The sequence below is a fragment of the Colletes gigas genome, unplaced genomic scaffold, assembly GCF_013123115.1.
Source record: "Colletes gigas isolate AHSC1104 unplaced genomic scaffold, ASM1312311v1 Colletes_gigas_Sc00007, whole genome shotgun sequence".
Taxonomy (NCBI): domain Eukaryota; kingdom Metazoa; phylum Arthropoda; class Insecta; order Hymenoptera; family Colletidae; genus Colletes; species Colletes gigas.
This window is the reverse complement of record NW_025106636.1, coordinates 6,548,690-6,574,104: the sequence shown is the minus strand read 5'-3', so window position 1 is coordinate 6,574,104 and position 25,415 is coordinate 6,548,690. Positions and strand designations below refer to the sequence as shown.

At 42.8% G+C, this 25,415-nt stretch overlaps 1 protein-coding gene across 1 annotated transcript in view; it reads left to right on the top strand.

Annotated features, from left to right (window-relative positions):
* Window positions 1-23,230, top strand: part of LOC122396122 — a 33,193-nt gene extending 9,963 nt beyond the window's left edge. The window contains exon 2 of the mRNA XM_043394252.1: window positions 20,732-23,230. Coding sequence (XP_043250187.1) covers window positions 20,732-21,701 — 970 coding nt within the window. The 3' untranslated portion in view covers window positions 21,702-23,230. The remainder of the gene's footprint in view (window positions 1-20,731) is intronic.
* Window positions 23,231-25,415: the final 2,185 nt, after the last annotated feature.

Below are 25,415 nucleotides of genomic sequence, written 5' to 3'. Positions count from 1 at the left end.
CCGATGTATGGGTCGGTTGGTAAAAGGTTGAATCCCAGAAGGGTTAAGTTAAAGTCGTAAAGGTCGTTTGGGGTGATCATATTCGAGGGTAGATTGGCGTGAAATTGGAATTAGGAGACAGAACGCGAATAATGTCGGGTTACGGTATATCGGATGCGTTACTCGATTCGTGATATTGAATAGAGCTAACGGTTTTAGCCGCGCGTTTAAGTTTCCTCGGGACTCCCAGCTGCGGGCACCGTTAATTAATCAACGAAAGTGATTAGTTGTAGGCGCTGATTGTCTCTCGGAAAGTCTTGGCTCGGTTATCCCGTGCGTGTTGAATGGTACACACGCGAACGTGGTCAGATTAATGGCGTTGAAGCTATTAAGCGAGATTGACGAGCGTGGCTTAACGGGAACGGTTTGACGTTGGAAACCGACACAAAAAGAAACAGCCGTCGTTGCATTACTCAACATGAAAATTAACCAGGCCTGTTCGACGCCCTTCCTGCTCTGCCCTGCGTATCTCAAGGGGTGCAATTACGCAATAAGAAGAAAAAAAAAGAAAGATCGTTTCCTTTGCGCGGTTAAACGAGTCGGATGTTCGTCGCGATCGCGTCTTTCGACGTTGACGCGTGTTTGCTCGAACTTGGTTTAACAACTCTGACCCGAATTCGATTCGTACGACTGGAATTACACGGATGGTTAAACTTCATTGTCGAAACATTGAATGCCCTATTCAATTTGCTAGCCAGTTTAAAAATAATTTATTGCTTTCGTTTGTTATCGATGGACGAGTCGTGTTCGTGTGATTGGCGAGCGGTTGTCGCTTTGCTAGATATGATAAAATTGTCGGGGAGAGAATTTTACGCGACACAGTCAGATGAACAGAAACCGTTTTACGTTCCTCGTAAAGGAGGATCGCGGAGTATCGATGTGAAAATATTCACGCATGCGGAGTCGACTTCATACAAATTTTTTCTTTTTTTTTTGCCCAAAGCTTATCCACGGGTTTCTGCGTAATTCGTTGCGTTCGATCCGTGAAAGAGCACTTTGGGTCAGCGTTTCTTTACACTTTGGTAGAGTCTCGAAAACTTACGGTACCTCGCGACACAGCGTGACGAAGCGTTTAATCGAAAAGAAATAGCCACTTGTCGCGGCGAAACTAACGATGTCTATTCGGATATAAGTGTTATTGACGCTTCCTCGTATGCACAGATGACAAGAAAATTTGTAGTTACCTCAGTGTGTTAACTAGTAGGCAGGAAATAACGGTTTGTGTAACTGTAATGTAACTTTTATTGCATGCATTTTACTACGTCTTCATCGACTCTTGCGATTTTCTTCTAGTTTAACATTAAAAGTTATCAAAGTGGTCAAAATGATACATTAGTAGTTTCTAATAAAAACTGTAGAAAAGTTACTTCACTGGATTTTTTAATACCCGTAGTTTTTTTATAAGAAATTGAACATTTATTTCCATTGCATTATACGTTTCTTTGCTACAAATAAATACACTATAATTGCCGGTAGTTCCAGTGTTAATACGTTCGATGCTATCCCTTTAAACGCTACGTGCCCCTAGGGAATTCACGATCCCTAGCAATTACGTGCATGGAATTCAAAAAATTCCTAATTTGACAGGAGAATATGTTACTTGTTCTCGTAAAATGAATACAGACAGCAGTTTAACGTATAATTTCAGAGTTAATTCGAACGACCCTTATCTTTTGCTACCTTGTTTAAATTTGATACTGTCGTTAATCTCTTTTATTCTGGAAAAACGAACCGGACCGTGACCATATTACGTTCTCCGTGTAATCCTTTAAGCCGCGCGGTACGTGGAAAAAAGGTCGTTTACGGACTATATCCCGGCGGTGCACGGCCAATTATCGGTGATAACGCTGTTTCGGCTTCCTCCCCTCGCCATCACCCAGCCTCCCTCCCTCCCCAACGAATTTCTCCTCTCGGCATTCGCTCGAAACGTGTAATCAAAGTTTACTGCCGAAGATACGTAATGACAGGGTCAGGTCTAGCGCGGAATTAACGATCTGGGAATGGAGCTTTGGGCACACCGTGTTTCGCGGCCTTGCAATTACGTTCCATGCACCCTTCCGCGATAAAACGGACCGACGCAAGTAATTCGCGAGCTTTTACCCTCGTCTCTTATTTCGTAATCGCTGCTATCAATCTTTATCTTGTAATGGACACGGGAACTTACACGAATTACGAGACCGATAGCATAATTTATGAGATCGAACCAAACGTGGAGGCGCGACACGTTAAATATCGTGGAACTGATCCAGAACTTGTTCCACCGGCACCGACAAGTGGAATCTATTGCTGTCCAAGATTAGAATGATGTTTGAGAAGGCGTACGGAGGATCAAATAACCGGTCAAATGATCGGTCTTTCTTTTTCTCTTTTACGAGGTAATGGAGTTCTTACAGCATAAATTATAATAGTTGTTATATGCATTGGATAGAGGATGAAAAGCCTTTTAAAATGAATGGTCGTACAAGTCGATAGCGTAAACCTATCGTCACTTCGTGTATACTAATTTATAGCATACCAATTTAAATTAATTTTCAATTAATTAAACAATTTATGCCAATAGGGAGTGCTGAAACTTCTTTGGGTATGTAGCGTCAAAGTAGATGTGAAAATAAACATAGAAGGGAGCCTAAATTATAGTAGTTGGTATAGTCATTGGATAGGGAATGAAATGCCCTTTAAAACGAGCGTTCGAACAAGTCGATAGCTTTATTAGTTTCGGAGATATGGCGATTTTAGTTTCAAGTCGACGCGGAGGCTGACCGAAGCGTTTGTTTACTTATCATTGATGACATCAGCGCGAGGTCATTGACCGCGCGTGTGAATAGTAAACAATGCGCGACGTGTCAGACGGAGACACAGAAGGTGAAATTAAAAAAATTACCCCTTTACATAAATCACGATATCTCCAAAACGGAAAGTCCGATCGGCAAAAACCAAAAACCACTTTAAAGGGGAGACCTTACCGCTTCTAACAGTGGCTCAATTTTGGATAAAGCGCTCGTAGTTTCAGAATAGCACGGGTCTAAAGTTTGACTATTATTAATACGCGTTGTCGGACTGTTCTAAGATAGTGGAAACTGAAGATTCTCTCCTTTTTAAGATTGCATTCATTACTCATCCTCGTAGTAGCTCAAAATCATGATTTAACAAACGAAATGTAAATCTTCATAACAAATACCAGTGTTTCGTCACCGATGTTCGCGACGTTGCGTAATACAACGGTGAAATGCTAACGGATCGTAAATTTCCGTTGACGCGCGTAATAATCCTATTGAAGGATCGACAGGAAGCGTCCGTGGTCCGGTACATCCGACGATCCGGCCGGATAATGGCTTTTGTTAATCGTGATCGGTCAGAATGGAGCTGGTTGGCCGGCTCCGGCTCCCCGTCGGATTCTTTTGGCTCCTTTTTCTCGACGCGGTTGCTTGAATGGGGGTTCGCGTTAGGTCCTGCGGCAGGAAGGCCGAGAGAAAAGGAAAGAAAGCAAAAGGGATCCTTGAGACAAATGGCGGCCGGCGGGGAAGGGAAGAAAGGAAAAAAAAAGGAAAGCAGCCAGCGGATGTTTCGGACGCGGCTTTGCTGCTCTATGTTCAGACTTCACCTTCCCTCTCCTCGCTTTCTTTCGCGTCTACCCACGTCTCACCGGTATCCTTCTTTCTATTGTTTCCGTGTCTCATCCGCGATCGATTCGCCGTGACCATCTCCGTGTCTCGAGATCGAATCGTCCCGGCACGAGGGGTTCAGTTTCCGCGACATTCTTTCTAGTCTGTGCATATCGAGTGTCGGTACGGGCGATAAATTCTAGCCATCCGTGAACGATCTGAAAAGATCCTCGAGAAGAATGGCGTCGCACGTGTCTAAGGTTCGGACGCGGAAGTATCGACGTAACAAAACAGGATTACTATAGGCAGGTGAATCGAATTTTCGAGCGTAATCTACCAGTATCCCTCCGGTTAACAGGTGCGTCTATTGTCGAGGGACCCTGAGATCCCCTTTTTCGACTGTCGCCTAGGTAACAAAAGTTTACAGCTGAATCTCGTGCCGTTAAGAGGGTCAGGTAGCGACGCGTGCTACTCGAGACCCGTAATATCGAAAGGTGTAATTTTCTGAGTTTAACGTCGAACCGAAACCAACTCCACAATTGATATATCACTCGCAAGCAGACCTATCAGTCGTAGACATTGCTTTTAAAACGAGAACAGGTGAAAATTATAGTGTATAGTGTAGTATAAAAAAAAATAGTAATAGTGTTCTTCATAATGGGCCTTTATTTTCGAGATATTTTTATTTAAAATTTGGTACGTGCAAAGTAAAAGAATTATTTAAAGTTTAGGGAACAGGATGTGGTCTAGTCAGTAAAGAGATTAGCTACAAGACAAGTTACTTTTTTTTTCTTCATTTTGAGATGGAAAACTATATTTTATGTGCGTATGACATTAATGTTAAAACAAAAAATCCTTCAACTTTTAGTACAAAAAAATGTGTTAGTCATTCGTATCGTCATACGATATATTTGAAATACAGAATTTAGTTGATAATAAATCTAATGCTATTCCACTACTGTACTTACTACCGTCTTCTATATTAAAAATTTGATAATACCTCCATTGATCACAAGGTCTATTTCTGGAGTACTGGAAACAAGTTTGGGAACATGTCGGAGATCGTTTGTTATGGATTATGCAAACGATTCGTGGCCTCTATCGGTAACGTTTCTCGGATGGTGCATTGCACTAGTCCGTGCCAAACGGCTTCTGCGATTTAATCGACTGCGAAACATCTGGGGCGCAGATCGAATCGCGATAATCGTAACGCGCGCGTTAAATTTTCTCGAGCGTCGTAAAAAGGAAATTGTTACGAAAGAAACACGGTCGACGGCGGCTCGTAAAAACGGCGTTACATCAGTCGTCGGGATAGCTCTCTCGACGTTGGTTCGAAACTTCGTTAGATATCCATCCCGGCCTCGTCCTCGAGGACGGTTTTTCCCCGCCTGGTCTCGCGTTTCATACCCTTTTTCGCTCGTCGGTTTCTCCCAGAACATCGAGCGCTCCTGGGACTCTTATGGGTGGCTACACGCACTGAGATGGGTCTCTCAGGTGCAAGTCGCGCCGCTTCCTGCTCTTCCTTTCTCACAGATTGCTTTTCCCCGATACCCCGGAAAGGATATCGGCCTCGACGCGCCTCGATTTCTTTCGATTAAACCGCCAAAGTTGTACCGAGCTACGCGAAACGTACTCTCGTCGCGACTCGATACTCGGAAGAGGATTACGCCTGCGATCTTTCGAGTTACGAAACTGAAATGGGATTAAGTTCCAAGTGAATTTCAGTCCCCGAGACTGCAAATTTACTTGAAGGAAACATTTTATTAAAAATAATTACTTCGATCGCTCGTGTTGTTATTTAACAGTAGAACTACCGGAAGTGGTCAACATGATTTGCAGTGTCTGATAAAAATTGTAAAAAATATACTCGACTGAATTTTTGCAAACCTTTTTCTCTAAAAGAACGAAGGAACATTTATTTCCATTGAATTATACATTCCTTCAAGAATTTATCGGTGTGATTCCTTTGGTATAAATAAGTACACTATAGTTGTTGGTAGTTCTAGCGTTAATGGTACTTGTATTGATCGCAATCAGAACTATCGAAGCAGTCGACCATTCGTAATTTCTAATAAAAATTGTAAAAAATATACTCGACTGAATTTTTTCAAACGAATAAACATTTATTTCCATCGCATTACATGTATCTTCTTTGGTACAAATAAATACACTATAATTGTCGGTGTGGTTCCGGCGTTAATGGTGCCTGTATTGATCGCTACGGTTGGCTCTTGTAAATTCCAAGTATGTATTTCATTCGTTCAGCGAGCGAGAAAGTGATCGTATAGGCCTGTTAGACTATTGAAATTCTCCGGTTTGCAGAACGAAAGTGCATTCCCTCGATTCTTCGCTTTCAGCATTCCGTATCGGGGTTCGTCGTGTCGCTCGTCAATAAGGAATTATCAGAGTGTGCGAATAATGGTCGACACCTTGGCATCTACGCTCCGACGAGCTTGATCCGTCCACTCAGAAAACGTAAGTTTCTATGCGAGCACGAGATTCCTGAAATCGTTCACGCTTCCTCGTTTCATCGACCTAACCCAGCCAACGGGGAGGTTCCGTTAAAAGAATCCTCGAGCCTCGTCGCGATTTTTATTTCATCGTGCAAAAAGATTTCGCCGTCTACGTAACTGTAACCAGTTTTATTTTTGTTACGCAGGAAACCTGAATGGTTTTCTTAAAGACAACGTCGAAAAGTGTGTCGCAGTAACGTTATCGAGAAATGAATAATTCAGGAAATATTTTGGAAAAATATGTTTATGCTTCGTTTCTTTCGTCGGTATGCCATGAAAAAGTTGGTTTTTGGAGCAGATACGTTCGTTGATCTCGTTCCACAGATAGCATGTATCGCGTGGAGCATATAAAATGTAAATTTTCTTCTCTCACATGTAGAAAACGTAGAGATATACGAGGTAGACGTTCGTTCGAAGGTCTATGTTGCAACGAAACGCTTTGATTAGAAAGGGGAACCCGTTGAACGATTTCTGAGCGCAGGTATTCGAAGGAATGTCTGCCTCCGTAGGTGTTAAACGACGACTTTGAGAGCCACTGTCACCCCCCGTTACTCGTACGAGAAGACACTTCCTTGGCAGTCGGAGGACCGTAGCCGGAGCCAATTACAAGGCTCGCGCCAAGAGTCTCGATCGTCGGTGCTCGGTTGCCAATCGGTATACGCTTTGACAAATTCCCTTTGCTCGGTATTATCTTGTCCGCGAACGAGGATTGATCATAGTTGGTCGACGAACGTTCGTAAATTAATGGTCGTCTCTCGCGTTACGTTCCGCTATCGTTATCCTCTGTTAATTGCCAGAATCCAAGACTTTCGTTTATCATCGTCACGGCGCTAATCCAATTAGTTAATTAGCAGTTCGTGGTCCTATAAATACGTAACCGCGCCAATTAACGTGCTCGCCGGTGCAGAGAGGCCGAATACCGGATGAAAAAAAGGCCTGGTGTATCTCGTGTCTGGCTAAGTAACAGGTTCCTTGGAACGTTCGGAATATTCAGGGTGTTGCCGGATGAACGCGTGAGATATAAGGCCAGAAGATACTCGAGTCTATTATAGGGCAAAATGGAGGAGGGCTACGTGATCAAAACAATGCCCTTGTGGCTTAGACCGGCTCCTCTCCTGGAATACAGCCGGCATTGTTTAACGTTCGGTGTGACCCTCCCTTGTTTCCCCACTTCTTTTAACATTCTTCGCCTTTTCTTTCCTCCGAGCGTATCGTTTTCTCTCTTTCTCCTTCTTCGTCTTCTCTGTTCGGCCTTTTTCTCGCGGCTGGATCTGCCGAGACTGCGGCGGAACTTCCTTCGTTTGAACAAAATTTAATTCAAAATGATCTTTCGCTTTGGTAGCTTTCTATAGGAACGTGTAGCTTTCAGATCACGTGCTAGTGTATCGATATTTCATTAAATAAGTTTAGTTTTTTCACAAGATGACTTTGGAAGTTATAGAGGGATACCACTATGTATAATGTTTCTGAAATATCAAAGTAAATGAAAGTTTATATTTAAGAACAAAATTCAGTCCATAGAGGGTTAAAACTCGAACGTTTTCCCTTCATAAACTGAAAAGATCTTTACAGTTTGCAAATTATAATTGCAGTATGTAAATTAGATCATCAATGACACTTTTACTGACGCATTTTTATTTTACTCTTACGTGGAGATTTACAAGAATCTTAATTAAGTGTTGAAATGTCGTGGAAGTTTCGCACAATAGAAGGGCTGCAACCCCTCCAGTGAAACGATAGGGAAACAAGATTAAAGTTTGCCAATCTAAAATTTTAATATTTCTTTTTTTATATCCGGTAATAACGTCGCCTTTGTTCGATAATCGTGCCAGTAGATTTAAAATATCCAACCCCCGTAAACATATTGCGAATATTTCGTAAACTTCGTTAGTAAATTTATAGAATGTAAAACGTTTATCGTAGGAATATTGTTCCCTGTTCTCGCCGACATGTTTCCGTAATGGAGTCCCGCTGTATTCGATAGAACCGATATCGGAGGTTTGTATTTTCCTTTAAACGGTCGTTTGCCCTCGGTTTCCACCCTTTTGTGGAGTCTCGGAAGCCGTAGATTCGCGTCCGAATTCTCGATACGACGACGTTTCGAGGCCCTTGAACGGCTCTGTTGCGCCCGTTTGGGGTGCACGCGCGCAGGGTTAATTACCTTTAGGGGTTTCTCTTCGAGGAACTCGTGTTTCTTAATGGTAGCTTGATTCTGCACTGTTCTGTTCGCGGCGCGCCTTTTTCCCCCCTTTCGAAGGAGGAAGTGTATCGCGTTGTATATTATATTACAAATATTCCTCGAATATTTCCTTTTTGCTAGTTCCGGCAGTTTTTTAAGTAGAATAATCCGACGTCTTATTAGCGTTAAGTACGATCGCTTCCTCGACGCTCCGGCAACGATGATGTTTCGAGAGCGAGTTTCCCGGTCAGCAATCTCGCTAATGATGTTCTCAGCGTTTTGAAGTTGTACAGGGATGCAAGAGAATTTGCTTTCCGCGTCAGTGACTCTCGCACCGAGGGAGGAAACGTCAAAGATAACACTGTTTAAGGGGATATTCCTTTTTAAACTTTCTTCGACAAACACCTTTCTCGATCAAATTTACAGGGTTTATTTGTACATGTTTGAGTTACGTTCTCAAATTTTTTGGGCGAAAACGAGTTAAAATTAGGAGCACTATTCACTCTAAAACACAGTCAAACATATTCGTTTAAAAAAAAGGTGTTTCACTGTCCGTGATTCCGGCCATTTTCTTTGTTCGAAACGCAAAAACACGAAAGATTCTCAATTAATATAAATTTGACTATAGCTAGTACTAGAACAAAAGTAAACAGTGTACAATTAAAAAAATAGCAACCCTTCTAAGTTCGATCATCGAATTTTGTATATTTCTTTAAATTTTGGTATATTTCTTTAACAGTTCAAGATTTTTAAGAAAAATTAATCTGAAATATTTTACTTTATCAATGCACAAACAAGGGACAAATTTAAATTTCGAAAAGTACGTCGCGACAGGGAATCGCGTGCAGTGATTCGCCACGGACGAACGTGAACGAGTAAATCCTTAGAATTCGATCGTAACGGGGTGATAAATTCGTACCGGGTGGTCACAAATCTTGAAAGCAAAGCTTTGCACGATTTCGCCTAGCGTCAAACGCCAGTAATTGATGTCAACGAAAACCCTTCCGTACTTGCACACATGCGACGTACCGCGAGGAGCATGCGACGCGGGTGGCGCGGAATCTAATGGCGAGATGTACGTTTATGGCTGGTGAATTTACGATCGATGTAAATGCGAAGGGAGGCCCCTGTCGCTCTCGAGTTCCTTCTTCCGCAGGCTCGTTGTTTGCAATTCGCCGCACGTCACTTTCATGGCAGAGGGGGGGGCCGAAGCTCCTTTATCGCCCGAGATCCAGCTTAGATACCGTCGTCGTTATTATCGTTCGACGTATCCGACGTTATATTCCGGCTGCATTAATAAACTTAACCGTAGGATAGCCCCCGCGAGTCAGATCCCTTCGATACGCGTGACCAAGGAATTTAGAATCATGTAAAAGCGATAATTAATACTCCTAAGTATTTTCGATTAGAATTTATCAGCAGCGATCTTGGTAATTTGTGAATTATCTAACAATATCAACATCGTTGAAAATAGTTTAGATTCATGAGCACTCGTGACTGTCAATTGATACAAAGAAAAATGATTTTTATTTGGTTAAATTTTTATGACTTCTAAAATAGGAGGATTTATGATATGGAAAAGCACCAGTCTCGTCTATGAGAAATTAATTAGCTGTTTAGTAATAATGTGATTGCGCTGAGATAGTCGAGTCCCCCCAACATTGAAATAGCGTTCTTGCTCCCCTGATTTCAATTTGTGGGATATCATATTTTGGGGTTGTACCAAAGACACAGTGCACAAGAATCACCCTTCAAGTGTCAGCGTTAGGGGATGCCATTTCCAAAGCATCTCGAACAATCCATATATTGATTATATCAAAGTCTTTGAAATCAGTTTGAGAATTTACCAAAAGGGAGGAAAATATACTTTATCGAGAAAAGTTTATTAAAAAGAAACACTAGAACTACTTAAGCAGTCAAAATGACCCATTCGTAATTTCTAATGGAGCTTGGAAAAAATTTACCCTGATTTTCTATAGGATAATGAATAAACACTTATTTCCATCGCATTACACATTTCTCGACGTATACATCATTTTAATTTCCTCGATACAAATAAATACGGTTATAATTGTCGGTAGTTTTAGGGTTAAAGTATGTTCGATTTCCAATAGAACATTAGAAAGCTATTTCGTTTCAAAATGGCTGGTCTTCTCGTGCCCGTTCCGTATAAAGGAAATCCCCATATCTGTTAATCGAGTCGAATACAATGAAAATCGTCGCGACAAAGCGTAGTGGCATGGAAAATATTTTTGGCCGTCCTATTCAACGAACAGTTTTCTGTAGAATCGAATGCTCGTTTCAGGATTCGTAGCACGTACTGGGAACCACAACCCGTGACCGCCGGATGCTTTCAGACGGTTTTCCACGTAGCGAACAATTTTACATATCGAACGAGCCCGCCGCTGCTAAATCGCAAGCACGAATTCAACGGTACATTTTCGTCGAGTTTTATCCAATAAAAATTAAAGATAGATCATCAATATTATCGACAGAAACTAGCAAAATTTTATTCGAATAACTCGTAAAAAAACTACGGTAAATTTTCAACAATCCAGTCGAGTGAATGTTTTAAAAGTTTTATCAGAGCAAGAGAATTGGTAGTAAGAAAACTTAAGGTGAAGGAGCTTTAATTTCTTTGGTACAAATAAGTACACCATAATTGTCTGTAGTTCCACCGTTAAAGGGACCAAGAAAAAAAGTGAATCGCCAGAATACTCTGGTTCTCCAGAAGCACGATCGACTTTTGCGTCTCCGTCTATTCCCCCTTTGTTTTTTGTCTCAATCTTTCTACGATTTCTTGGCAGCGCGTGTGGATTTAATAGGCCGTAAGGGAGGGTCGATTCTCTACAAGGCGACGTCTGCGCTACGCAGAATCGACGATTCTCTCTCTCTCTCTCTCTCTATCTATCTTCCTTTTTTTACTCCTCCGCTTTCGGTTTCGCCGGCGCCCAATTCCATTAATCAACGTTCCCGTAAAATTGCTCTCCTCTAATCGGCGACCTTGTTGATAGTAACGAGCACGATCGATCAGCGGATCGTCACCTGATTAGGGATACGCGCGAGTATGTAGCAGCGGTTGAAGAAAGTGCTCTAATGGGTTTTCCGAGCACGCTGGAAGCTTTCTGTCGACGATAATCGCCGGCCGGATGCCTTTCTCGGACGATCCTTTCGTGATATACGGGTACGCTCCTGTCGGACGGGCAGAAAAACGAGGCTCGTTTTGGTTTTGCGACCGAACGAACAGTCCGGGGATTTGAATTTATGCGTCCGCGTCCCGATCGTCGATTGTTATTTCGCGAACGAGCAACAGTCGCGATTGTGCCTCGAAACAATTCCAATTATCCGCGCCGTTGCACGCCGACGCGGGGCCCCATCAATTGTCGCGGCATTAGCGATCGGTAGTTTCACCGCGGGTCTCGTTAATGCATTTTCTTGAAAAGGGACGCCCCCTCGTTCCTATCGATAGACCTAAGAGGGAGAGCATTTCTTGGCCACCGACGTGTTCGACGCTCTACGTGGAAATCCCCTTGAATTCTCGCTAGAACGAACCGGTTGCCGACCGGTTTGCCGCTTAAAATCCGCTCCTTGCTCTATGAACGTACGATCGTTCGCGCGTTTGGCAGATGACGGGAACGTGCAGTGAACTCGTGACATACTTCGGTCACAGACACCACGCGTGGGCATTTATTATATTCAGAAGCGCGCGAAACCGGCCACGCCGGGACTGGAAGATGAGTCGTTTGGCAGGAATGGGCCGTATTTAACGCGGGAAGATCGAGAGAAATTCCAAGAGGAGTTCGTACAGTTGTGGCGCTGCTTTGGCCGCGGGTAGGAACTCGGGGAAATTCGTAGGGCAGAAAAGGAAAGGAAGGGGGCGCGTTTCGGCTGGTCCTGCTAGCGGACTCATCAGTAAAAGGCTTTCTAGTAGGCCCTCCCTTAGTCGATTGGGATATTGGGAAGTCGATCGAGCGCTTGTTAGAGCGCTGCCCCTCTGGCGGCGAGCATGGGAGGCGACGCCGCACAGTTAGGGACAAGGAGATAAGACACTCTATTAAAGGGCGAAACCACTGTAAAATTTGTTTTTTATCTGTTTCCAATGGTTGGGTATTTTAAGAATGACCCTCTAAAATATTAAAGTTCGCAAAAACGACAAAATTACAGAAGATTTATTAGAAAATGTAAACTAACTGCTCCTTATTTCGGGACATTCATTTGAAACTTCTTATTTCTACTCTGATAAAGGTTTCACATGAATGGAAAGTGTTTTGATCGAGATAACTATTCTGTTGAGGAAAATGGACGATGATCTTTCTGCAGAGCATACGTTTTAGGTAAACTTTAAACGCGTTTTTCTCAGAACCACATTTTTCAAACTGGGTGGCTCGATAATTCAGTCAATTTTCATCCGATTTACTTAGAATTTTGTACGGTGGTTCCCAATACTATTCTCTTCGGTTGCATCTACGGAATTTTCGATCGAACAATTAGTTTCGACATGGTGTTAAAAGAAATATTGATTTTCTCAGTTTTTTTGAGATTTTTCGAGATATTAGTTTGCGTTATGAACTGAATCACGATTCCATGATCGATCGTGTCAGAGTCATCACTTTGAGCACTCAAGTGAATAAATTAAATAGTTAGTTGAAACGTTTTCCCAATATTATCGTACAATTTTATCACATTTTTGGTATTCGAATGTATTATTTTTTCGTTACGCTTACAGAGTCGTTTTTGAGGTGTTAACGTCTGTTGGTTTCCTGGAAGTAAAGATTTCAATGGCCTGAATAGTGATTTGATATCTGATATTAAATTGACATGAAAATCTTTGGCCTTGATACGGGCGTGATCGATTTGATGTAGAACGACTCGGGGGGAATCGACGATATCATTACAATTATTTATCGGCCAAGAATTCCATGATAATTCTCTCTCTCTCTCTTTTTCTCGCTCTGTTTCGCTCTCTTCTGATTTACGAGCGCCGTTTAACCTTACCGCAGGCGTGCCTAATACTTTAACGTCAGCCGGCGCGTGTCGTTATTTTCACGAGTGCCAGTATTTTATGTTTTAGCACGGTGTAACTGAAAAAAACAACGACTGAATTAATCGTAAATAATTGTATTTAAATGAAAACGAAATTTATGACCCACGTTCTGGTGGAATTCTACACCGTGACGAGACAGGATCAGGTAGACCATCCTCGAACGCCATTAAAGTACGCTTTAAAATTAAAAAAAATTGAATTAACTATTTTAACACTTTACCCGTTCACGTAATTCGAGCAGAAGCTCTGCATACGTTTGTGAACATGATTTCATTTATTCTGGTTAATACTCTAGACGTTACAGATAAACATGTATCATTGTATGGCATATTAGTTTTATTTTAAATACAAAAATCATCGACTGGGTCCATTTCTCATAAATCTATTTACTGCTTTTGTTTATTAGGAACAAAACAGTTTGGTCCTGAAGAGGTTAATACGTAATTTCGCTCAATAAAAAAGAAATTCTTTCGACCCCATTGGGGGAAGTGAAAATGCTTCCCGCCAGCAAAGGGTTAATTATTTTAAGCCCTCGCTGGAAAGACCTGTCGGCCATATATGGGCAACCGATCTGTCAAGGGGGTAGACTCATGTAAAATGGTAAAACGAGAAGCGATATTTGACAATGTTTTTACAGCATAAGGATTCGATGAAACCTTTCGCCACTTTCCACCTTAAATCTTTAGCATTTCAAGATACAAATATATTTTTCCCCGTTACCTTTCATCGAACTCTTATGCCACAAAAAAATTCTCAAATATCTTTCCGTTTTGCCGTTTTACGTGAGTCGTCCCCTTTGAGAGGAGAATGTTCGCGCGGAAAATCCGACGCGGTCGTGGCGGAATTCCGGGAGCGGTCGGTTCCTGGAGTCCCCGGTGGATTCCCGGCGAGATTCGTACGATAAATTTCCGAAATAGTTGAAGAGACGGGCAGGAGGTATCCGCCGATAGGAAGGAAGGCCTTGATTGCAATGAATGTTAGTCTGGCGCGGACCAAACGAATTCGGCCCGGTATTGAGATTTATGGACATCACGTCCGCCCGTTTCTCCAGCTTGCCGCGACGTCGAACGCGATCCCGACGTTTGCGTTATGACGTCGTCCACGTTCCGCGGATGCATCCGCGACGGAAATCGATAAATTATTTCAGTCACGTCGCGGCTGAATTCTTCGGTGTGCATTTGCAAATGATCACTGTCATTCCGCCGTTGCTTACGCGCCTCCTGCCACGGACATCTATCAGTGGCGATTGCAATTAATTTTTTAGGCAGCGATCCGTAATTACGGGCTCGCGGTGATAGCAGGTTGTCCGCGGATCGCGTGAGCCACGGGAAATACTATCCCCGACAGACAGCGGAGGCATTTCGAACGTCAGGATGCTGGCAGTTTCGATACTTTATGTCAGAATCGAACGTCCGTTCCGATTGCTTCTTTGGAAGCGTAACGTTTAGCGCGGTCGTTAACGTCCGATTTATGGTTACGAAAGAATTTATCGTTTAGAAATTGACGATCGGATGCGGATTTAATCGATCGCCGTAACCGATCGTTAAAACTCATTTTGGACCCCGTAATCTGCAGCGTAGGCACTCGACGATTTTAAGGATACAAACAATTAATGTTTTGTACATTTGATACATTTATTCTTATCGTCTATGTTTCCCATTATTCGTGTTTTTATTGCATATATAACAATTAATTAAAAAAAGTGTGTACCACTGAATCGAGAATGGGAACCCATAACCTTGGATTTACCAATCAGGCCCCCTTTTTTTTCTTTTAACACACGTTTATTAAAGCCTTACGAGACATATACAAACAGATACAATGATTTAACAACGAATCCTTAAACGTATAGAAATAGGAAAAAAACATGACTAGGGAAATAAATAAAGGGGGATAGATTCCGACAATGTTCGATTGAAATCAGAAATGTTCAAGCTGGAAATGTTCCCCGGACAGTTGATACAATTGCACGGGACAGGCTGCATTTAAAATCGTTTCGAATCCTGGCGGTTGGGATTGCGGGCCCGAGCTCCTGTTAGACGGACGAGTGGTTTTCTGCGTTTCCTGTTGGGACGCGGTACACACGCAACGGGGCTCCCCGGGCCTCCCTGACACGCGTAATCGTACACGCCACGACACGCACGGGGCACGTGTGGCGTTCGCACGAGCTCCGACGACACAAAAGTTGCACGCTCGATTCTAGCGCGGACACGGAGCTACAGTCTTCGCGCCGACTATAGCCCCCTGCTTCCTTGGATCACTAGGGTGAACAAACTCACGGCTGCTCTCGTGTCCTGCCACGGTTTAATCCTACGTCGGGTCCACGGTATGATCCGACGACCATCTCAGGATTAACGTTACCCCAACACTCTCAGAATGGGTCGTGGACGTTGCTTTCGAAACGATAGTGGGCGCAATTTATAGTATATAGTATCAAAAAAAACCCTGATAGGTTTCTTCCTAATGAGCCTTCGTTTTCGAGATTTATTTCAAGTTTGGTATGTGCAAAGCAAAAGAATTATTTAAATTTACTTCACATGGGAGTATATGGTTGAGTTGGTGGAGTAATTGACTACGAAGCTTTTTGGTTTGTGGGTTCGAATCCTCGCCAAGTTACTTTTTTTTATTATTATTTTGAAATGAAAAAATATATTTGATTTATTGTGTATGTATGATATAAATTTAAAAATAAAAAAACAGTAGTTCATATGCACCGATTTGGACGTATTGAAACACCTACGTTCCGGCTTAATAGTGGTTCAAATTGCGTGCATTTTTAACGAACGACATAAGCTGGTATTACAAACGACGAGCGCGGTGGGAGTATTTATTGACCCCAAGTTAGAGATTGCCCTGACCCAGCGTTGTGAAGATCGGCGGATATGACTAAACTAGTTAAAATGTACAGCAAACAGTCTACATTTTATGCTTTTAAAGAGGCGAATATATTTTACATAAATTGTTTCTATTAATATTTCGTAGAGGAAGTCAAATACATCTTCATTTTGTACAAAATTCAAATGTTATTTTTCACCATATTTTCTGCAAAGCTATTCAAGTTTGTTATTCTAATACGTTCCAAAAATAAAGAATAGAGACGAATGGCGCGTGGGAATAATTGTTACACCATTGGTACGATATCCGTCGAGTCTTCTAGCGACTTAGGGCTAATAGAGGTTTGGTCAGCCGACGCTACCCTCGACCATAACATATGCATCAAGGAGGATGAAAGCTCGAGTCATTAGTACCACTAACGCAGATTGTTTCGGTGTACTTGTTACGCACCGTGGTAATTTACCACGTAATTACCGGCGCGTCGGCTCGTTTCGCGAACTACCTGCTTCGTTAAGTATCTCCGTCGTGACCCCCAACGGATTATACACTGGTTATTACCGAATAGAAATTCAACGCGTCGATCTGGAAACGCTGATTGATTCAATAACGCGCCTGCTCCGTCCGGAGCGCATCCCATCGTACGTACCCTGGGCGTCGCGGTTCTTCGAACCATATTTTCGAACAAATTGGTCACGATCACGTGAACGCTTAAACGAGAGAATAACACGTCAGTTCAGTGGTTCGTTTCACCGCGAGGCGAAAACGCCTTGCGAACCGGAGGGGAAGGAGGAACGAGGCAGGTTCGACCAGACGTCTGGTGGTTGCCGCGGGGTTGTAATGACCCGCAAAGCCTGTAATTTCTGTCTTGGTCGAGTTAACATTCGACTGCCAGAGGAGGGCAACTCGCCACCCAGGCCTCGCGGTTAAGGATCTCGGCGTGACTCATTCGAGGCAATTTAACAGCTTGACGCGATCATTTTCTGCTCGTATTCCAACCTAGACCGATATCCCCGGAACGATAAGGAAACTCCATGTGTCGCGTGATCCCGTTAACTACCCGCGATGGGGGACTCGGAACACTTCGAATCGATTCGAATCTGCGAAACGACGGAAAATTCGAACCCCTTCGGGATCTGATTCCGAAGCCTTTCAATGCCTCGAACCTGTTGGAAGTCTTGAAAACGGGGATCGAAAACAGTTACGATATCGGTTTCTGTTATTTTATATACATACAAATTTTAAATTCATTCTCAATTAAATAAATAATTTATGATCCAGTATTATCGCGTACCAGTCGTATAATCAATAGGAATAGTTGAAACTTCTTTGGGTATGTAGCGTCAAAGTAAATGTGAAAATAAACATAGAAGTCGGCATAAATTATAATAGTTATTATATGCATTGATTAGGGGATGAAATGCCCTTTAAAATGAGTGGTCGAACAAGTCGATAGCTCAATTAGTTTCGGAGATATTGCGATTTTAGTTTCAAGTCGACGCGGTGGCTAGTTCCGGAGATATAAGGGTTAAAAGCGTTTGTTTACGTCGCGAGGTCAATGAACTTCCACTACGGCCTTGTCAAGGTCGTTGACCACACGTGCAGAGAATTAGAAAAATTACCCATTACATAAATTACGATATCTCGAAAATGAGAAGTCGGATCGCCAAAAACCAAAAACCATTTCAAAGGGGAAGCTTTGCCGCTTCTAACAGTGGCTCAATTATGGGCATAACACTAGTATCTTCGGAGCTACACGCGTGTAAAGTTTAACTATTTTCAGCCCTCGTTGTTAGACTCTCTAAGTCGGTGGAAACTGAAGAAGAACAATATCGATGCCCTACCGTGATAGACTACATATGTTTCTCAGTAAACGAACAATAGGAATAGAAGCGAATATTGAAAAATTCTAATATGAAATTTAAAAAAATGATCGTTTGACATGTCGTGGGTAAGTTCAGTGTTAAACCAAGGGCCTGAAGCGAGGTAGCGCGCGAACGTTGATCCATCCGATGATCATTTAGATTAATTTCGGTTCACCGCAAGACGCCGGCGTTGGTATTCCTTTTCATCTTTCATTCCATCGGTGCGACGACGCTACGCAGCCCCGGTGTCCCTCCGGACAGTGCTGTTGCTGATGCCTTTTCAAGCGTCAGTCTTTTCTCACGCATACTCGTACGCACACGCACGTGCTTCGGTACTCTTGCCTGTTACTTCGTCTTTCCACCTACTACGGTTCCTCCTCTTCTTCTCTCTCGTCCCCTCGTTTTCATCCTCCTTCTCCCGGTCGGTTCTCGTTCTCTTCTCAGCGGCGTACGAGCCTTCTTCCGCGTTCCTCCAACCTGCCAATCGTGCGCCTTCGACGAATACATCCAGCCGTAATGGACTACCGATCGGCGCACGGCCATCTTATTCTTCCTACGGCCAACCGGAATTGTAATCCTAGAACCTCTTTTTTTTTTTTGCGAGAGGTTACGGGCGTCGATGCGCGTCGAGTATGGTTGTCGATAGGTAGTCGTCGGACGTTTATGTCCAGTTACTGTTAGTTATCTGCTCGCATAGGAGGATGTTGTTCTTCTGTTTATGGCGTGCAGCGTTCGCCGTCGTTGACATTTAAAGCAGGCTTACACAGGTTGCTCGTTGGGTCTCACGATTCCGGTTATTGAACTCCCTGGACCATAGACGGAGAATTTTTGGAACAATGACATCATTCACTATTCTTTTTTTTTTCGTTCTATCGCAACGCTGCGTTGTATCCACTTTATCGCTTCGAAACTCGAGGGAACCGCGTGAACGAGCCACCGTGTCACGATCAGGCCCGAGATAAATATTTCTCTTTAATCAGAGCCAATTAACGAGCTTGGTAGCATTATTTATTAATTTCCATTATTTTATCCGAAAGACAGAACAACGTGTCTCCCGGTTAATTTGAATAATGGTATTTCTGCTGTATTTATATTAAACACTTGAACCGTATACGATGAATACTCGTCAAAGTAATATTACTCTTACTCTTGACAGTCGTTTTCAGTCCCCGCCTCGAACCCCGCTATTTTTCTTCTTATTTTAACGTCAGACACGCACGTCGGTCCCGCACGACCACGCGAAGAGACTGGATGGATGGATGGAGGAATAATTTTGCAACGAGGGAGACGCCCGACCGGCGCATTAATTTATGTGCATTGCGTGACGGATATCCCAGAACCGCTGGTCATCGACTAACTCGTCTGTCTTTCGAACACGGCTACGCGCGAAGAAGAACATTTAATTATTCGTTCCCGCCATATTTTCGTACGCGATCCATCGACGGTGCTCGTGCACGGTTTCGTAATAATGTCGTAAACTAATCCAAGAAGGAGCTCCTGTTATTTTCCCTCGTCCATCATCGATAGCGGGGAACGAGATTATCGAAACTCGTCTCTCGATTCGTTAAAGGACGCGTCGATATTATATTAAATAATATACGACGGCTCGTCGCGGGGACGGTTGAAGCAATAACAGGAAAATTGCAGGTTGTTCGTCGCGCGTTCGAAGTGTAAATATCATGTCCCATTTAGTCCCGTGGACGTAATGGCGATAGTTAGATTTGTGTCTACCTGTATTCCAGTTTCACGGGCGTCAAGTGAATCGTTTGCCTCGGCGAATCTCTCCTCTTTTTTTTTTTTTCTTCGTCGAACTTGGAAATTAACGTGCCAGTGAAACATGCCGACGCTGTTAATGGAATGGAACGCACGTTTCGCGGCATTATGCACGAAGCGTCGCCATAGGAAAAAGAGTAGAACGACGAGGGAATAATTAGCGAAGACTGCCTCCTCTGTGTACTGAGTAATTAAGAGGAAAAGGTGATTTATCGTTCGTCTTGCCATTAAAGCGATAAGCGGAGGTGGTTTCGGAACGGTTCGAGACATCGCGCCACCCTCGGTGGTTGGCGTCCACTCTAGTGGCGATGTTTGTCCATTCCACGCTCGTAAAATTTAAAGTACGTCTCGTTGAGCGTACTCGTCGCTTTTACGAGTCAATGATATTTCCTTTTTCTTCCCATTTCCTTCGGACGTTCTGGTTTACGATCGGTCGGGATGGCTACGGAGACTAGTTTCTGCCCTCTCTTGTACGCTCAAAGAGGCGCAAGCTGACGAGGTCATAGTTAGATTGTTTCTCCTTTTGGATCGCGTGTGTGTGGCTTGCCAGCCGTGATGGATCGTTTCCTAAGCTGACGCCGGATCTCTCGATCCTGTCGTCCTATTCATCTCTATGGGGGCCAGAGAGTCTGCAAACACATTCTATTTGTCCAGAGGAGAGCGTGGTGTTGCCTCTCTGGCGGTGGAGGAAGCGAGGGAGATCGTAGAAAGGCAGTAAAGGCTTCTTAGCAGGCCTTGCCTTGGGTAGTTGGTCGAGCGGTTGCGAGAGAGACGAAAGCGTGGCCCTCTGGTGGCCAGTACAGAAAGAATATATAAAAAATCCTACCCTTCCATAAGTTTACAGTTTTCTCGACGTAAAATTAGCGCAATTCTTTTCGTTTCAGGTTACTGAACAGCGCGTTGGTGTTGCTGTTCGGCGCTGTCGTTACGATCGCTAAGGAGGACGCGATGTCCAACTACGAAACGGTTCACACGAGCAACGCGGCCATCTTGAATCGCCTCGGTTTGTCGCCGCTTCAGATACCGGACGGTCATCACAAGAAACGTTTGGCCGGCCCGGAGCCGCCGGGTTTGAATTCCCAGACGCGGATCCATCAGCCCTACAGCCGTCGCCACGGGCACCGGGACAGTCACGTTTACATAGTGAAGCTTCCGGCGAGTCCGCCGTATTACACGATCACGAAACCGCACAAGTCCGTGAAAGACGAGAAACTGACCAAGAGCGAGTCGAACTTTCCCATGGGATTCCAGGGGAACGGTAAACCGGCGAAGATCTATCATTGGAACCTGCCAGTGGTGAAGAAGATCACCGAGAAGAAGAGGCTGCAGACGCAGATGAAGCTGGACCTGGCCAAGAAGAAGCTCGAGGACGCGAAGAAGTACCAAGGCACGCTGCTGAAGAACTTCGAGGAGGATCGTCCGGAGAATTTGAAGATCGCCCACGAGCCTCAGGAGAAGAAATATTACAGCGCGAAAAATAACAAGATCCTCTTGCGTCAGAAGACCAGCGCCGGTAAACACGTGAGGAACAACGACAAGAGGCTGAGCTATCCCGATCACGAGGAGAAGAAGACCGAATCGAAGAAGAATAACAGCAACGGGAACAAAACGTACAGGCTGAACGATTCCGGTATGCACAGGATCCACCTTACGAACGAGCTTCACGGCTCGAGGAACGCGGCAAAGGTGAAGAAACACCGGAAGAAGGCAGCTATGTCGTACTACGCGCCGATCGCCAGCAAGTCCGGTTCCACGAGCATCCACAAGAACTTCCCCGGAAACGGCAAGCCCAAGGCGTTCTACGTAATGGAGAAGAGTCGCAAACCTGTCTACTATCACCCTTTATTACCTTAATCCTCGTGCCCGTGCTCGCATGTGTGTAATCACGTTACGTGTTAACGGCCCGTGAGCTTGTTAGCCTAAGTAGTCGCGCAATCACCACGGTTAGACAAGAACAGGGGCCGTCGTTCCGTAAGACGACAATGGAATTTTCAAGAACCACAGAACATGAGAGATCGAGAGAGGGAGAGAGAAAGACAGAGACTATGATCTTTCGATAAAAAAAAAATCGTCCTTACTCGAAGTTACGTGTATCCTGCAAAGCCGTTCCACTTTCGTTACAGTTGTTAGGAGGTTAGTTTAGGTTGTCGGAACTTTCCACGGAAAGGGCGAACTTAAATTAGGATAATTTAAGGGTGTTCCGCGACGCCTGGGGCCCCGAGTTCTCGCGCGACACTCGGCTAGAACCGCGAATGGAAACGATCTATCGGCGGCGTTGTTAACGTCTCGCCCCGATCCTCGTTTCCCGTTGCCACGATTTAACTTGTACAATATATTTTTATAAGTTCAACAGATACTTTTTCTATCGACACGGCGTCAGCGTCGTTTCGCTATGTGCTTCGGGCGACTACTCTGGGGAGACGTGAGTTGGCGCCGGTCGACGGCGGAGGAGTAATGCTCTCTGTGTCCTCTGGAAGCGATCGTTCGCGAGCCAATTCTTAAGAAAGACTGGACAACGCACGGTGTCTTGGGAACAGATCGTCTCAACGCTAAAACCTTTGCTGTTTTAAATAATCGAAGGATTTCTTCTTCCCTTTTCTGAATCTTTATTTCAAATAAACAAAAATATTCGATACTTTGCTTTTAGTACTTAAAGACTAAGCTACTTGCTTCAAATTCGATGCTAAAATTTACTTGGTCTGATCAGTTGCGGTGTAATCTCCTTCCTGCAAACCCAGGAAGGAGATTTATACTTTTAATAATGGCCAGACTAACTAGTTCGCTTCTGATTCTAATAAATGTTTTTATATGAAAAGAATTGTTGTTGAAAGATTAAAGCAGTGCTCGAAATGAATAAAATATTTACTTGCATCGCTGTGAGGCATTGTATACGCTTTCAATTTAGTTTTTACTTTATACTAGACGCTGCTCAGTGTCTTTTACGGATAAAGTACACGTTCAGGAGGACCTAAAATATCGTAAATTCACAGAATAATAGACCTTTGAATATTATATTAAACGAAACGACTAGTTTTTGAGTAGCAGAATTTTAAGAATGAACTTTTCAATAAAAGCTACTTTACGGAATGAATCTAACATTTATTTATTCGTAATTCGCTAAAAAAAAACTAACGAGGGATACCTGCGTATTCTTTCGACCATTTAAACCAGCGAAAACATTAAAACGATCTGTTTCCAGTAAAGCACTTTGTATACTTCACGACAGGATGTACTATGCCTTTTCTACGTATTGCCGCGCAAGGATTTTTACTGGGTTTTTTATGACTAAATTGCAGAGCGCGAAAGCAACAAACATTTTTTATATTCTTATATATAAATAAATATATATATATACATATATATATACATGTTATAGGAAGAAGCTCAATTGTATCGAACCATGGCATTCAGTGTAGCGAATAAAAGTATTTATAGTACTTTGTATATGTATATATTACCTGCTGCGTGTCGCCAATGAAATTAACGAGATCGTTTTGTTCCTTCAATTCTATTAGCAAAAAAAAATTAAGGAATATTCCTTTTTTTTTAATAATTTTGGTGCACACTATAATCACAATCATACTAATCGAGAATCCTTTTGATTTTTTCATTTCAGATGAGCAGAATGATTGGAATCGTGTCAGCCAGTAGGACCTTTTAAAGGAACCTTGTTCAATGACAATTCAGTCAATTTTGATTATTTTCGTTTAAAAAAAATTGCGAACATAGGTAACGCATATATAAATATGCATGCAAAATTTCGAAATTAAGAAGCTTATACTTTCCTTGTAAAAAAAGACCAAACTCTAGACTAGAGTACTCCCTTTGAAGTAAATAGTTTGATTTATGTGTTTACTGTTTTCCTATCTTTTTGAAACGTTCGTGCTTTGAAACAGCCTTGTTTGTTTTAAATTGAATTCGAAGGGACTAGTTTCCCCGTGGTTGTAGAAATAATTTCGCCCATTCGTGGAGTTTCCTCTGCTACGGCCACCGAGAGATTTGTTTGCGTATTCAATTTGATCTTCGCGGCGGAGGATCAAACATTTATTCGACAGGGTGCTGAGAGCTTGAATCGAAATTTCACTTTAAGTCGGTTTCCTGGAGACGACGGGTACGGTATTATCGTGATCTTTGAATTGAATCTCTTTGAGTAAGTAGCATAGATCGCCCCGGAGTGCGCCCGCGACCAGACAGGATATAATCCCGAGCAGACTCGCGTCCCAAGTCAATATTTGTGTTACGCGAGAGGGGGAAACATATGAAACACGTCTTCTTATCGACGTAGCCGGGCTAGGAACGGCAAGGATTCGAGAAAAGTACGATGGTTTCGCTCTCGCGGGGGGTGGAAAGAAAGAAGGTGAGGGGTCGATTCGATATTTTTTTTTTTTTCTCTCTGTATCTATCACATATTTACAAGATATAAAGCAGTAAATTCTCAACGGTCGTCTCGTCGACGAGGAAACAATATACAAACGTATGACTTCGATTTCTAAATAAATATATGATTACGTGCAAGACGTTGTAATAATACTACCCGTTTCGCAATCGTGGTTCTCTCCAGCCATCGTACAAAAATATTAAATATCGCGTTACGCTAACTCCTTGAGCAAATAGTCGTTAGATTGCAAATTGTACGCCGTTCGTATGCGAATGTGAAAAAGTAAAATATTAATGTTGTTATATATTATTATGTATTCGTGTTACGGTTTGCGTATGCTATTTTTCTCATTAGCGCATACGAGTAAAATTTGCATTCTAATTATCGTATTACTCCTTATAATTCGTGCTCGTACGTAAATTGTCGGTTAGGTTTATAAATATACGATTATATTAGGGAACGCCTAATTAATTGACGTATAAATAGGCATATAAATATCGATACTATATACTGGGCGGTCCACGAAACATGTGCACATCTGTAACTTCCAAAATATGTTTCGAGGCGTACACTATGTAGTATTATTCTATTAAATTAATAGCTAATCAGTAATTTCACTTTATTTCTTAAAAATTACTTGTTTCACGCTTTGAAGATTACACAAATTTTCAGGAAATGAAGTGAAATTACTTTTTTACTCAGCATTCTTCTACATTTTGGTATAAAAAATATAGTATTCCATTTAAAAAAAATAAATGCACTACACAGTGTACAACTTGAAACCAAGCAAGCTTAGTATGCAACATTTTTTCATGCATATTTTGGAAATTATAAAGGCGTACATATCGCGTGGATCACTCTGTATAAAATAGCTCCTTAAAAAACTAATTACCACATCTGCCCGATGGTCGAGCACTCGAATTGGCCAACGGGGCGAATCGTGTAGCGACGGAGAACGGGGGGGGAAAAATTCAAACTTCGATGACTATAAATTTCATGGTCGGTTGCTTTGGTTTCTGTAGGTTTCACGACATAAATTCAAAACCGTTTCAACGAATCCCTCCGGTAAATATTTCTGCGACGAAACGTATCGATTCTATGGCAGATTCGTTCGGTTGGAATTATCGAAATCGCCACTAAAAAATCGCTAGATAGAACATCGATTACCATAATCGACTTTCGAAACAATC